Source organism: Myodes glareolus, chromosome 18 (assembly GCF_982192425.1).
Source record: "Myodes glareolus chromosome 18, mMyoGla1.1, whole genome shotgun sequence".
In the NCBI taxonomy this organism is placed as follows: domain Eukaryota; kingdom Metazoa; phylum Chordata; class Mammalia; order Rodentia; family Cricetidae; genus Myodes; species Myodes glareolus.
Genome location: NC_142043.1, coordinates 62,560,736 through 62,576,564, shown reverse-complemented (window position 1 = coordinate 62,576,564; position 15,829 = coordinate 62,560,736). Strand labels below are relative to the sequence as shown.

The window sequence follows — 15,829 nt, the reverse complement described above, 5'->3', positions numbered from 1 at the left end:
GTGGCAGGCCACACAATGTTCCCAAGTCACCATGTCATACTGGTTCATATGTGTGGACTCAGAACCCAACATGAGGAGCAATGGGAAAGCACCTTGCAACTCTTCCAGTAGCATAATAATATCTAAGCCATTGCCCCAGCAGCCATCAGAGCCCCCACCATCCTGCGGCCTCGCATCCCTATGTCGTCTAGTCTGATGACATGAACTGGGTGATTCTGCCTATTGGAATGTCTGGCAGGTCACTTGGGGAAAGGGCAGAGCAGGCCATCCTTGACTTTTGTGAAGACTAAACAGAGGGTCGGGGTCAATGGAGCATGCTGCATCAATGGCTTGACTGAGATGGGCAGGTCCTTTCCAATCCTTGCCCAGCCCAGCATCTGTAAGGGCGTCATCTTCCCCAAGGCTGTGCTCAATGGCTGCCCACTCTGTATAGCTGCTGCTGTATGCAGCTTTGCACAGTAGAGGACCGACCTCTCTTCCTAATGGGTGTTCTCATTTTGCAGCAGTTGTATGGGATGACCCAGGTACAGAGTAAGAGTGGACCTTCCAGGGAAGGTCTGAGACCAGGCCTGGCCATGGAACTCAGGGGTGCTTGTCACAGACTCTTCAACAGAAGAAACTGCAGCATGTCTTTGATGTCATGATGCTCTGCTCAGAGTGCTGCATGGATGCAGGTGCTGCCAGGCAAGCATGCAGCTGAGATGCCAATGGTCAGCCCCAAGGGTCACTGCAAAGCTGCTGTGGGTCTGTCTCCCAGGCAACATGCCAGCTGCCCCCATCTGGCTGGAGTCCCAAGAAGCCAGTGTCCTCAAGGCTGCTGGGAGAGGGGTCCAGGACCCTGGAGGATTTATGTCTTGTGCAACAAGACCTGTATTGTGTCTCTTGAGGAACATAATCAATGGAATGTATATACGTTGTAAAAGTGGGTTCGCCAGACTGGTTTACACAAGCGGGCTGGGTGGCCCAGTAATAGCCATCTGCAGGTGGGAGAGGCCGAGAACCTGGTAGCTGTTAAATGCATGCCTGCATGTCTCAGCAGCCCCAGTCTGTTGCCCAGTGCCTGGAGGTTCCCTGGAAAGTCTCTGGTCTTCAGTTCACACTGGAAGCTGAGAAAGTTGGGGTTTGGATTCTGATGTCACCAGAGGAAGGAGACAGCAAGCAGGGCTGGCAGGCAGCATTGCCTTTTCACTTGGACCACTTTATATCTGGGCTGCCTGCTAGGAGGTGCTGCCACTCTGGAAATGGCCTCTAGACCATCATAATGCCTCTCACTGGTTCTCCTGCTCCCCAGCTGACCGGTTCAGGAGTCTCTGCTGGGGGACACATGCACTTGCTCCAGAGTCACTGTGAATATCCACTAACTGTTTACCCTGTGCTCCCTCCATGGAGGACAACTCAGGGTCTGGGAACAACAGCAGGCTGTGGGTGGACACTTGCTCAGTCTGGGCATCTGCCACACAGTGGCTCTGCAACATGGCATCACAGGCTGGAGATGCAGACACAGGACCTGTCTCATTCTGGTCACTGCCAGGTGGGGTCAGGTCATTGTCCCATTCCCTGGTTCCTTCAGCATGGGACTCAGCTCTCAGTATGAAATTCCTGCCAGGTTCAATGTTTATCTGTTCAGCTGCATGGCAGCTTTGGGTCCTGGTGATGGCAATGGCTTTAGGAGACACGCAGGATCCAGAGCAGCTACCTCTTTCCTGAGCTCCACTCTTTTAGGGGTGACACCTCCAGACTCAGTTCTCCCTGCTGTGAGTTGGACAGGAGGGTGCCCCACCCCTGTGATGCCAATTCCTGTTTTGCTCAAGAGGCTACACCTGGAGCATTCAGAGTAGGGGCTGAAGGTCCCCTTGCTCAACTCCAAGTAGGGCCCCATGCTGTGCTGTAGCTTGTCCCCAGTCCTGGCAGAGAAGGCTGGAGGTGGGGATCAGGGATTAGGATCTTATCACAACTGGTACAGTTTGCCCATCCCTGAGGTATGCATGAGTGTGCCACAGGAGGAAGGAAAGCCAGGGTGTTACAGGCGTGTGGTGTGGTTCAGGGGGCAGCTGCTAGTATTTCCAGATTTTTATGTCCTGGAACAAGGAATTGGAGCAGGGACACAGATACTGACAGAAACAGTTTATTAAGAGAGAAAGTACTCCCAAGATTGGAGGTGGACCAGAGGAGGAGCAACGTCCCAGTGGTCCTGAACTTTCAGCAGTAAGACCCTTACAGGTCACCTATAGGGTCGGCTATTGTATGCAGCAGGCTTCTTGGGCCATGTCTGCCCGTACCATGGTGGTGGTCGTAGTTCCAGACTTTTTGCTCATTGTTCTATATATGCTAATCTCAATATCTTTCTTGGTTCTATTCTCTCGTGGCAGGTGTAAGTTCACCCCAAGGCCCCCCTGCCTGGTGGATAAGTTACTGGCCCTACCCCAGCTGTTCTAACAAAGACAGCTTTATTGATGGCATCTGATACCTCAGAACGCTGATCATCTCTGGATGTCCCCAACAATTACTCTATCTGGGTGACATCCCTCTCCTGAAGAAGAAATAAAAAGGACAGTGTCTGCCCATCCTTGTCCTGAGAGGAATCCGTTCTCCTAGGCTACGGTATCTAAGGACATCTGGGACACAATGTCTTGTAAGACCATTTCAGGCCACCTCCCTGAGGACAGGCTTGACACGGGGACATCAGGGCTCCCCCATAGTTGCTGAGAAACAGCAAGGCCCTGCCTGTCACTGAGATGCTGGCTTCCAGCCCAAACAAAGTGCTTTATTGGAGGACATGGCTCGTACAGTCCCCCTTGAGAAGGGTCAGGCAATGCCCAGATCCTCAAGGTCTCAGCTGTAAGGGACCATGCTGACGGGCAGCACCTCCGCCAGCCCTAGGCACAGGAGAGGGGTCTGCCCAGCAGGCAGTCCCTGTTCCTCCCCGGGCCTGGTGTTGGGAACCAGAGGGAGGCTTTCCAGGTTGAGCTGTATTTCCACAGGATGCAGGGTCCAGGGACTGGGGCATATGAAGTCACTCCATGTCCTGGGGCTCCAGCCTGTGCAGCGCCTGTAGCCGGCTGCCCACAGTCTGCTGGACAGCCTCTAGCCCCTCCGTGTCCAGTTCCCGCAGGAGCAGTAAGATGGCAGTCAGGATGTTCTGGGGACAGAGAGGGTTACCTAGAGACTGCCTGGTGGCATCCTTTAGAGGGTGGACAGTCTCGGGATGAGGGGGAAGGGCTTCCAAGCAACAACCTGGTGAGGTCACAGCACAGACACTGGATAACTGCTTCCCTACCCAGTTCCTGCCAGTCTTAGGTCTGTGCCCTAGCTTCAGATGGAGAAACTGAGCATAGAGGCTGGGGGCCCAGGACAGCTCAGTGTGGCATTCTCTCATACAAAGTGGTGAGAAAGAGTGTTTCCAACCAAAGACAAGAGGATGGCTGAGGGGCAGTACCAGTGGCTCACTGGGAGGAATGAGCCAGAAGTGAGTAACTTCTGACCCCTGACTTCTACAGCACACTAAGGCCTCTGCAGACCCCTATTTGTGTCCTTGCTCTACAGATGCTGGCCAGAGGGTGACCAGCCAGAAGGTGGGCCTTTCTTTGGGGTGGGTGTGCCCATTCTAGCTGTGGGCCAGAGAATACCTGGGGGGCACCAGTAGACAAATGCCTTTGGCAATTCTCTGTGGAGCCCTTGAGGACCGGGAAAGGAACAGGAGACTGGGCATAGGTCTGCTCTTGGAGTTGAATTTGACATGGGGGCATCAAGTGGAGAGGGAGGAATCCTGAGGGACAGTGACCTCGAGAGGTGGGGGCTCCAGCATGCTGGAGTTGGAAGCAGAACTGGGCCTCGTGCCCGCCCCCCACTTCCTCCCTATGAGCCTACATCTGGCCCCATGTTCTGCTGACTGGAGAGGGAGCGGTGGTCACTCACCCTACTCTTGTGACTCCTCAGGGCATCCCTCTGTGAGAAGGAAGGAGGATGGTCTCCAGCAGTCTGGCCTGGGGTTCTGCTGGTGAGAGGGAGACAGAGTGTGGTGGTCAGAGGGCTGTGGGCAACACCTGCAGCCAGACCCCACAATGAAGACACCAAGTCACTCGCAGTGGCAAGTGGTCCCAGTCCAGAGCAGCAGATGGGGGGCAGGCACCCTCAATCTAGGCATTTTCTAACGGCACAGGAACCAGTGTACAGAACAGGGTCCCAGAGCTACAGGGAGCGGCTTCTTTGTGCCCAGGGCTCTCCGCCTGCATTGCTTTCCACCCAGGGCTTCAGGGAAGGCACTGGCACGGAAATAACCCTGGCGGGAGTCAGAGCAGAGGAGTGGCCTGTGGTCACTCCCAGGGTTCATCTCCCGTGCCATCCACAGATGGGAGAGAGCAGGCTGCACGTGCCATGTGGAACTCAGCTGTGGCCCCTCTAACGAACTCACAGCCATCCTCCTGTGCCATTCTGACCAAGCATAGTCACAACAAGCAGCAGTAGTCACATTCAAGGCCACGGAGGAACACGACAGCCATAGGCTGCTTCCGGCTCTGCATCACCCTTCCTCCCCGGGCCACCGGCACTGTGTTGAGCTCACTTCCCTCCCCAGAAGACAGGAAGCTTCCTCATGGCCTGAGGATACCCCTGGAAGTAAAGGTCTTGATCCCTGGCAGGCTCACTCTGTTTCCTCTGTGTAGCTCAGCAGGCCCGGGCTGGTCTCAGTTGTCGAGCTGACAGAGCTGAGGGTGTAGGAGGGCTTGGGACAGCCATTGCCTGCACCCTCTCTGTCTGGGGCAGCAGTGATCTCATCTCCCTCCATCAGTGCGCGAGTCAGCTCTTCCTCGGTCACAGCTTGGGGAGAAGGACAGAAAGGTAAGGGTGTCACAGGCCTGTGCTGCACAGCTCCATGCAGCTCCGGCCTCCTGGGGCTTCAGCACGCCTGCTGCTGTGTGTATGGGGGCTGTCCCTGTGGAGAGTCAGTTCTGCTCCTTCCGATCCCCAATCCCAGAACGTGTGTGACACTTGGCAGATGGACAGGGGGTACTTGTGAACATCAGATCTTGCATCTTCTAAGAGCAAACCCCAAGTCCAGATAAATCTGCATGGTGCTAGGGTTGGGCCCAGGCCTTGCACATGCTAACAGGCTCTCTGCTATTTCTCTGGAAATGACTACATTTCCAGTCCCTAAAACAAATTTGAAAAAGAATGGGCTTTCCATATTGACTTCATCACTCTTGTTCATTAAGTGTCTGGGAGAAAGCAATTACAAGGTGAGCATCAGAAACTGGCTGCTAAGAGCATAAAGTCCTGGTGTCAGCGAGCTGGACCCTGCCAAGAGCCCATAGCAGGGCTCCCCATCATGACAGAGGGGCATGCAGACACAGTATAGGTGGGCATGATGTGGGGGGCAGTGGGGGTCTCCTCCATGTGGCTCCAGAGGCCTGGGTGCCAGTGCAGCTGAGCCCACACCATGCTGCCCAGTTACCCCACTGCAAACCCTCACCATAGCATACGGACTTTCCTCACAAAGCGAGGCAAAAGGAGGAGAGACTGTTGAGGAACCCAAGTCCAAGTGGGCTTAACAGACAGGAGCCTGTGCTGACTAAATGCTGCAATTTATATCTGAAAGGGGACACTCTCACACGGGCTGCTCCTGATGATACTATGCAATGGGCATAAGCCCATTTCCGCAACCTGGGAGTCGCAGAAGACAGGGAGGCGGGGTGCCTGGGAAGCCCCTGGAATGGGGACCACCTCAGTTGCCAGTGGGTGGACATGCCAGACCCTACCTTGGTTGTCTAGCTTCTGCAGGTGGGGTAGGTTGCGCAGTACAGTCATGCGGTAAAGGTGCGGGCTGGTGCCACAGCACGGGTTCTCGGCCAGCCACAGCACTCTGAGGTGTGGTAGATCCTTCAGGTAGAACAGCTCATCCAGACTGGGGATACGGTTCCTCCTCAGGTACAGCTCGCTCAGGCGTCGGCAGCCACGTACAGGTTCCAGGGTGGAGACACTGTTGACACTGTGGGACCGGCACACTGTTAGGGACCCAAACAATCTGGATCGCCGTGGGCCAGGACCCTCCACCTGTGTGGGACTGCCTCAGCCATGAAAGGTTTTGGCCTTAGAAATGGGTCAAAACCAAGCAAGTCAGGGCTGGGGAAGAGGTAGTGTTAGGAGGGGTCCCTTAACTTGAGGCACCACGTGGCAGCTCCTTGGCCTAAAGCTCTGCATTCTCATGGAATCACTGTGACAGACGGGGCACTTCACCCTCCTTTGTAGGTGACACTGAGTCCCCACGGGACAGACTTAGCCCTCAGCAGGCACAGCTAAAACTCGGCAACAATACCCACAGCCCTACATCACATGCAAAGCAGCTCTGCTTCCAGAATCCAGGCTAAAGACAAACAGGATTTTAGAGTGATTTCCATCCTGTAGGGAAGGGAACACAATGCAGAAAGGGAAAAACAGAGCATTCAGAACCCCAAAGTCCTTATCAACACAACACACGAGATCTTTACAAATGTTCTACCTCCCAGCGCCAGGGCCTGGCCTGCTGCACTAACCCCACCCATGCTCCCTCTGCTCTGACATGTTAACATGCTCTAGGAAAGAACACCGGCATCATGTTGACATGCAGACTACCCACACGCCACCACCTGGCAGGCAGTAGGGGCCGTAAGTATCAGTCCTATCTTAGGTCCCAGAATGCTCAGGGGGGAATCTAGGGATGGATGAGCTCCTAGAAGTGATAGAATCAGCAAGGCGGAGAAGGTAGGGCACTGGGAGGTTCTTAGAAACAGATGTGGCCACGGGGAGGACTAGCCTGGGTGGACTACTGTTCATTATTAGCAGGCTTGACTAACCACGGCTACAAGCGCACAGATAACTTCCTGGGGAGGATGTGAGAGGGCAAGCAGAGGGGAGCCTTCGGAGGCCCAGTTAAGTCCCTGAGAAAGCAGGTATGAGTTGCAGGAGGGCCAGGCTCTTGTAGGCCCACCCCCCAACCCAGAAGCTGCTATCCTAGACTGTGCTGGGAGTCTCCAGCTTTCCTATCTCCCCTGGGTCCCACAGGAAGATCATGCAGACTCCCACAGCTTCCATACCCTGGGACTATGGTGACACAGGGTCTTACCTGAGTGAGATCACTTCCAGGCTGGGCATCTCACGGCATATGGAAATCTAAGGAGGGAAGAGTGGGGTGGTGAGCTGGCAACTGTGTCCCGTTGTCACTTCTCAGGTCAGGGAGGACATCTGTCCTGGGTCCTAGCACCTGCACAAATGGGGCCAAGGAGCATAGCCTGCAGAAGCAGGGCGCTCCGAAGAATCAGCGCCTGCCGGTCTCTGCGGCCCAGACTGCCCTTGCAATGCTCTTCCCTGGGGTGGGTGTTTCCACCTGACTGTTTAAGACAGTTCTAGAGACAGAACATCATTATATTCAATGCCCTCAAAGGACATCTGGCTGGGGATCTTGGTCTCCTATGCCGCAATACAGAAAACTTTTTCTCTTGCTGCTGCTGAGGCGCAAGCAAAGGACAGACACCCTTCCTGCCAGTGGATCTGGGCCCAAGTCAGACACAACAGCAAGGAGGTTTTGGCTACAAGACACTGTCGGATCTGCAGATCAGACCTGGGTCATGGGCTCCACAGTCCCAGCTTGGTACACTGTCTAGTCTCTGCCTGCCACGGTGGGAAGGGGGTGAATCCTGAAACTGGGCCATCTGACAGGAGGCCATGCAGAGAGCCTGTGAGGATGTCTTTGAGGCAAAACACCACCCAGGACTCCTCCAAGAGCGGAGCTTTGGCCCGGCCCTCTTCTGTGTGGGCCCTGAACTGATGCCCACAGTTCTGTGACTTTCTCTATTCTTCTGAGGAAGAGGTATCTGGGAGATGATGGAATCAAGGCAGAACTTACATCTGTGAGCTGGCTGCCCCTGGGGAAGAAAAGACAGACATACTTTAATCTTGTTGAATGAAAATGACAATTGTCTATACCTCTGACGATTCTATGATCCAAATGGCACAGTAAGGAATGCTGGGTACCCAGATAACAGGAGAGATATCACAAATGATTAGGTTGACTTCTGACACTACTACACGCTTGGTGTATGGGGGGCGTTCTCTGTCTGCAGGACACACGATTTACTCCTCACAGATGCCCACAGCAGAAAGCCGTTTCCTCTCACAGACATGTTCAAAGGCTGAGCATGCAGCTTATGAAGCAAGCTTCACAGGCCTGCAATGAAGCTGTTGTTTCTGCCTGCACAGAGGGAGCCCTGCCATGTTGGCTCAACAAAGAAAGGCATTATTGAAAACTCAGAGGACAAAAGGGACTGTGGTTCAACACCAGCTGTGCCAGGGCAAGGAAAGGCTTTTAATTAACCAAGTCCAGTCTTTCCAATAGCGTGCTGACCCCTCAAGGAGCAAGGGGCTGACTTGCTGTGCCTCTTCTAGGTGCTTTGGCCACAGTGTCCCACCTGAGTCCCCAGAGAAACCTGTAACTCTTTCGAACCCTACGAACACAAACTCCTCCTGAAGCTCTGACCTGTCAGTCTTAGTGGGACCCAACCATGCATCTGTGAGCGCATCTTTCCTAAAACATCTAAGTTCCAGGCTGTCTCTCAGACCTGGTCACCCTCTCCAGCATCTAGTGACCACGGGATCATGACTTTACAACCTCAGTTCTTTCTTCTGGTAGACACACCACTAAGCACCTACGTTTTCAGATAGCAGCCGCACTCACAGAGGGTTAGTGGAAGCCCCTCGGCGAGACTAGAAGGAAATTCTAGCTGTCAGGCCAGAGCCACAACTCCTCCGAGGCACTGGCCCCGGGGTGGGCCTGTAACCTGGCTAGGTTGGGGTAGCAGGCGCCGCAGGGGGGGCGGCGGGAGGAGGGAGGAAAGGGGCTCTGCTCCCTCCCGCGCCTGGCCGTCCTCACCAGCAGTTGAGCTTCCGCACGCTGTGCAGCTCCGAAGCTTTGGTTCGGGACAGGACCATTTTTCGCGTTAGCTTCATGGTGGCCGCGGGGCCGCGGGACCAGCCGCCCCCTTGTATACTCAGCTAGCGGGAGAGGCCTTCGCCGCGGCGCGTTTCTAGGGGCGGGGCCCGAGTCTCCAGGGGCGGGGCCTGTGGTCCCATTGGTCGCTAGAAGAGAGGGTGGACCTGCACGGGCGCAATGGGACAGGCCGACTTCCGGGACAGGAGGCTCTGCCGCGTTCCTTTGGCGGTACTCGGAGCCTGCGATTCTGCGCATGCGCGAGGCTCCCGGTTCTGACGCGTTTGGGCCTCCTGTCGCGAGGAGGTTGGTCCTCTGCTGGATCTCCGGGCTGGCGGGGCTAAGAAGGCGCGGGTGTGCGAGACTCGGGACGCCAGGCCGGTCCCGGGGTCATCGGGAAGGATGGAGCTGCCACAGTGCAAGCCGGACCGAGTGGGGAAGGTTAACGGAGTCCTCGTGGAATACTCCCGCAGAAACCCCTCCAGGGCCGCTTGCTTCGGATCCTCATCCCTCCCAGGGATGGAGGTCACCCCTGCGCCCTTGCCTATTCCTCCGCGAGCCCAAACCAAGGATTTGAGTTACAAAACAGTTAACCCATCGCCAGGCGTTGGTTCGTGCTTGTAGTTGCTTCAGTCAGAGTCTGAGGCAGGAGGATTTGTCTGAGCCAAACAGTCCCTAGTCAGTTACAGAGTGAGACCTTGTCTTAAAAAACAAAGCCAGGCAGAGGCAGGAGGACTTAAGAGCTTAAGGAGGACTTAAGGACTTAAGAGGACTTAAGGGGTAGGGGGAACCCCTACCCCGCCCACCCCCACCCCCCGAAAAAAGTCAGGGGGCGGAGCTGGGGCTGGAGGAACCTTTCAGAACATTGCTTTTTCGGGGAAGCCAGGTCTATTCCCATCACCTACAAGGCGGTTCACAACCTTCTGTAACTCTAGTTCCGGGAGATCCGACGCCCTCTTCTGGCCTCCGCGTGCACCAGACATCTCGCTTGCAGTACCCACATACGTGGAAGCACAACACACACGTGCAGGAAAAATAAAACTCTTTAAAAACAAAACTCAAACAGAAAATAGACTTTATGGTTTTGAAAGTCTCCCCACCCTATGCCTGTGATCTGTCAGTGTGCATCTCAGGTGGTCACAAATGAATGCTTTGTTTTGTGAAGCTGGCGCTGACTTTATTTTTAGGTTGAAAACTTCTATACCATTTCCTGGCCTACAGATTACACCAGGACAGGCACTGGGGACTTCGGGCCCTTCAGAGGTGACAAACTGTACTTAATGAACTTTTTCTAGGGTTTCCCTATGAACTCTTTTCCCATCTGACCACCCTGGCCTACTTTGACCAAAAACTGGTTTCAGGGGCTAGTAAAATGGTTCAGTAGGTAAAGATGCTGGCTGCACAAACCTGAAAACCTGAACTCGCTCCCTGGAACCCACAGTAGAAAGAGAGCAGACTCCCGAGGTTGATTTATCTTCTGATCTACACATGTGTGTCATTAACCACTATAACAGTGAGGCCTGAGCTGAAAGATAACAGAGAGCAAGCAACTCAGCCTAGCCAGTCTGGTGGGAAGGTGTTTATAGGCTCAGTTTAGCTTAGGTCCTGTGGCCACACCAACGGAGGCTGTGTAAGAAGGACACAGGTGATAGAAAAGTGGCTGGGGAGGGCAGCTGGTATTTGGGGTCAAGACTTGGAGGGGTGTCTGACAGGAGAGCTGGGCATCTCCTACTCCCCTTTCTGTCCTGGAAGAGATCTAGCCCTAGGGAGGAGTTGTATCACATTATACCAAATGCCGGTGAGGCTGATGGAAAAGTGTGGAGTTGCTACCCTGGTCAGCTTGGATTTGACTACCCTAGTTCTTGCCTCTTTTACCTAGACAGAAGTGACTAAGGTGCAGGGGTGGTACAGGCAGAGAAAGGGTCAGCCTGTGGGCGGGCCCTGGTCCTGCAGCTTTTCCAGGCTTGGTATCTGACCCTTGCCCGTTGATATCCCCACTGGGACCTCCCTGCAAAAAGACTATTCCTGGAGACTCTTGGTAGGGGAAGGGTCTGAGGAAAGAGGCCCTGCTGCAGAGCTGTGGCATCATGAGTTCTGACTGAAGCAGTGGAGGGCCTTGGTTTTCAGGGCTGTGGCTTTACCTGCCTTGAGTGTTAAGTCTCAAAGCCAGGACTGACAGGTGCCTACTTGACATAGCAAAGCCAGTCTGGCCACCAGGTTCTCCCTTGGTCCCTACCTGTTACAGCATATGGCTGGCATACCCTGCCCCCATCCTAATCTTTTCCAGCCCAGGGGCTGGGCTGCTCTTCGCCACAACTTCCATTCTTTATATAATCCAGCCATTTTGGTTACCTGGCCTCTTTCATCTCCTCTCCTGGTCAGTCTCTTGGCCCAAGCCACCCATGTTGGTTATCGGCTTCCTCTCTGACTCTCCCAGGTGTCCCTGCCTCTGTTTATGCTCTTCCTTTTCTCTGTAATAAACTTTCTCCTCGGGACTGGAGAGATGGCTCAGTGGTTAAGAGCTTTGCCTGCTCTTCCAAAAGGTCCTGAGTTCAATTCCCAGCAACCATATGGTGGCTCACAGCCATTTGTAATGAGTCTTGGTACCCTCTTCTGGCCTGCACTGTATACATAATAAATAAATAAATAAATAAATAAATAAATAAATAAATAAATAAATAACTTACTCCTCCACCATACCCAGGAGCAGTCATGTCCTTTGTTTTTTAATTTCTTTCTTTCTTTCTTTCTTTCTTTCTTTCTTTCTTTCTTTCTTTTTTTTTCATTCATTGAGGAGTCATGGGCAACTGACCTAGACCCATGCCCCTTGAGTTCCCAAAGCACAGCACTGTCTCCCTGGAAGCTCCTGCTTTTCTTGGCGGGGGGGGTGTGTGTTTCTCTGGCATCTCTGGCTTGGGAAGACAGGAGGAGGGGGAGGTTTGTCATGCAGCACCTAGTACTTCTGCAGACCGTGTCATATCTGACTGCTGGAGGACCTGCGGGTTAGTGGAAGGTCCTGATGGCTTTGACTGAGATCTGTAATGAAAGACTACTAAGCACATGGTTCTGGGGTGCACTGCTGGGGCTCAGTTATGTTCCCAGAACTCAGTTATGCTCCTTTCCCCCAACAACTCTAGGCTAGGCTTAACCCAAAGAGAAGCAAACAGCAAATGTGTGTGATCTGGAAGATGGAGGAACAGCATCAATAGCCACATGAAATGGTGTGGGAGGTCCTTCTGTCTATGTGTTGCTTTTATTGGTTAATGAATAGCGGCTCCTTGCAACAGGAAGGTCACTGTGGTGATGGGCAGAATATAATGGTGGTCCTTCTTACCCTGCGGCCAAGTCTGTTCCCACGGCCATCTTGCATGCACCCAGAAGCACCCTGGCATCACTTGGTGCAGACTCAGAACAGAACCCTTCTGTTCTCCCTGTCTGTCCGACCCTGCATCTATAGTTGGGGGGGAACACTTGGCTCTCCAGATTCTGAAAGCACCCTTGCTCCACTTCAGGAGGGCTTCTAAGGTGCTTCCCTGAACCCTGCAATTTCTTGTCTCAGACTTCCACTTCCCTATGCTGGAATAATTGCGTAAAGTTTGGCGCCTCTAACAAAAGTCTCATTTCGAACGCCAAGGAGCGTGTTTTCCACAAAGAGCCTGGCGCCGACAGGAAAGTAATCCCAACCCACTTAGTCTGAAAGTGACACCATGCCTCCCTGGCCCGAGAAGCTTGAGTAGTGACTTCTTACCTCTGGTCAACCATAGCTCTCAGGTCATGGCCTCATCCTGTGTGCTACTGGCCTAAGGCCGCTGTGGTTGACTTCTTGGTATGGAGTTGGCAGTTTCACATCTGGAAGGAAGAGAGCTTGGCCAAGTTCCTCAAGTTCACATTTGGGGCTGGCCCTGTCTGGGTCATGTCCTGTCCCTGAGTTGGCTGTGCAATACCCCATCTGTCATCGGTAGTCCTTCTGGGGGACTGCACTGTTAATGTCCTGGCTGCCAGGGGAACATGCTGCTGCCAGCCTGGCCTTGCTGGGCTCCTGCTTGGTTTCCTCAGCACTGACACTTCTTGCTGCTGATGTCCCTCTCTGGGGGGCCAAGGCTCATCCTCTAGTGTCGTGTGACTTTTCCTACAGAGACATAAACAAGCATCTATAGGGTAATGACAATAGACAGAGAGAATTTTCAGTTCAGTTTGATGAACCAGTGAGGTTGTTGGGGTTCATTATAGGGGTGTGGGTGTCCATTCACGGAAGCTGTGTCCATCAAACTTCCTGAACAAGTTTCAGGCAGTGGATGGTGCTCAGAGAGTCTCCTCCGCAATTTAGCTGCTATCTGACCTTGGGGAGGGGCCTTGCCAGTCTTGTTACAGTGTTACAGGGTGGCTTCTTTGCTGCTCCCCTCCCCATCCCCACCACCCATGCTCCCACCACTATGCTCTTACCTCTCCATAAATAATCCCAGCAATGTCACTGGTGGCCCAGGTAAACTTTGGTGAAATTGTACTTTGGTCTGAGGCTAGGACCATATTGCGTGGTGTGTGTGTGTGTGTGTGTGTGTGTGTGCACGCACACACACAGTAACATTGTTGACATCTCCACAGGGAAGGAATTCTCAACACAGTGCCCCTCCTATTTAGCCCTGCTCCTACCTTCTCAACCTGAAGCCCAACCTTGATATCCACCAAAATATGGAACTCAGAGCCTAGTCCTGGGAAGTTACCAACAGAGGCCAGCAGAGGGCATCCGACCTCCTGGAACGGGAGTTACAGGTGCTTGTGAGCAGCCATGTGGATCCTGGGAACTGAACTGGGGTCTTCTGAAAGAGCAGCAAATGCTCTTGCTGTCCCAGCCAGCTCTCCAGCCTGAATCAGAGGCCATCTCCGTTCTCAATGGTTACACTAGCCAGGTACCTCTCATAAGAGGTACTCACTGGAGGTCTTTTTGGCATTTACAGCCAGAGTGCCGGGGACCGGAACTCCCTGTGCTGGCTCCTGCTCTAGAGCCCTGGCTGGGGCTCCACAGGATAGGTCCCCACAGGGGATGTCTAGCAGCACTCAGCTGCCTCGGCTCTTCTTCTCTCCTTCCAGGACAGGTTCAGAACTTTCTGTGGAGCTTGACCTTCCTGGCCTCTCCCAACCCCAGTGTGAGGCATCCATCTCAGAGGGAGGCAGGCACAGTGGATGATGCACTCCATGCAGGGCTCTGTGTGTGCAGTTGTGAGTCTCACATACAGCAGGGATAACCTCATCACACACAGGTGTGTGTTCATGTCTTGTATCTATATGCTTTTTAAAGGTTTTGTTTTTAAGATTTTTGTTAAAAGATTTTTTTTATTATTAGATTCTATTTTTAACTATGAGTATGTATATATGCCTATGTATGGGTATGTGCTGTTGGCTTTTACTGAAAATGTCCTGTGACTTTTTGGGCCCTGGGGTCAATCCAGCTCTCAGGATGGCGTTAGCATTCAGCAGCCTGCAGTGAGTGGGGAGTTCCCAGGTGGCACCAACTGCTTGGCTCACAGCTTCCTGCAATGCCTTCTCACTGCTGAGTTTCACAAGCAGCCCTTTTGCTGAGATGTTTCTGGAATGTCGAGGACCTGTAGACTCCCTCGATGAAGGAAAGTGAGGATGTTCCCCACTCTCTAACCTGATTCTCACTTCCAAATCTGACACTCTTCCTGATTTCTTTTTATAAATAAAGTTTTATTGACTTATAGCCATGCTCATCTGCTAACACATCCCCTATGGCTGTGTTTCATAATGCAAGGGCATAGGGCCAGAGGAGCTATCGTACTCTAGAGAGAAAGTGTGGGACTCTGGGCTCAGACCTCTTCTCCACAGCCTCCTTCCTCAGTCCTGCTTCTCACTCGTGACGATGCAGGGAGCCATCAGATCACATTTCTGTGGTTTGCTTTTTGCTGCCCAAGCAGGGGCTTTTTGTCTTGGGCATAATGTCCATGCCCTAAAAAACAACTCTCCCTGCAAAAAAAAAAAACCCCTTGTGCTGAATATTTCTTTTGTCAGAATGGAGGCGACTTTCTGGCGAGATCAGCACGTGCTGCGTCCGAGTTTTATGGATGGTGCCTGCTGTTTTTATGGATGGATATTTCAAAAATGCCATTGTGATGGCGTCTTGGAAGCTGTGATATGGCCTTCCTGTAACCTGTGGTTCTTCTCTAAAAGAGAAGGAACCACTCGGGGCCACACAGCACAGACACTTCATGGGAGAGGCGTGGCTCACTGGCCATTTCACCTGAGATGATGTTCCCACAGCGGCCCTGGGCTACTTGGAACCAGAGGCCAGTCTGTTCGTCAGCTGGCCATGCTGCAATTACTGTCTTATGAAAAATTAACAGCACATGGTTACTTCAGTTAATGAGATGTCTTAGGCAAGGAGCCTGGGTCTATGTGCTGCCTGGGGAGGAGGGTAGCCATTGCCTTACCTGTTACCCTAGGTCTGGGCATGTCTCCTGGGAGTGGCAGCCAGTCCTATAACCTACCACTCACTGAGCTATGGTTGCCAGGCTCTAGGAACACAGTAGTGGACAGGGAAGAGATCTGGGTACCTGCACAACAGGCAGCCTAGCAGGGCAGTCACAGCCCTGATAACCATGTGTACATTTGCTTGGTCTGTGAACCAGCCAGGTGGGAGACCCAGCCAATGGGAGAGACCAGCTCCTCCCAGGGCAATTATTTCTAATAACATGTCGTAAAGAAGTTATCAAGTGTTGTCCTTGCAAATAGTGCATCTTTGCTATGGCTCCGCGGAGACTGGGGTGGCTCCACAGAGAGGGAGATGGTGGGCAACCTCAATGGTGAGCATCAGCAAGCTGCTTGGTGCGGTGATTTCCCTGCAGGCTTTACGTCAGG

At 53.1% G+C, this 15,829-nt stretch overlaps 1 protein-coding gene across 2 annotated transcripts; it reads right to left on the bottom strand.

Moving 5' to 3' along the window:
- Window positions 1–2,109: 2,109 nt before the first annotated feature.
- Window positions 2,110–9,082, bottom strand: Cfap410 (cilia and flagella associated protein 410). Of its 2 annotated transcripts, none has more exons than XM_048451348.3 (7): window positions 8,900–9,082; window positions 7,877–7,895; window positions 7,097–7,143; window positions 5,754–5,983; window positions 4,644–4,815; window positions 3,916–3,994; window positions 2,110–3,139 (listed from the first exon to the last, which is right to left on the bottom strand). In XM_048451348.3, exons 1-7 carry the CDS (start codon window positions 8,974–8,976, stop codon window positions 3,014–3,016), a joined length of 750 nt encoding a protein of 249 aa, XP_048307305.2. In that variant the 5' UTR covers window positions 8,977–9,082; the 3' UTR covers window positions 2,110–3,013. The 2 variants fall into 2 exon arrangements, with proteins under 2 accessions (XP_048307305.2, XP_048307308.2); XM_048451351.3 differs by having other exon boundaries at window positions 3,916–3,991; window positions 8,900–9,076.
- Window positions 9,083–15,829: the final 6,747 nt, after the last annotated feature.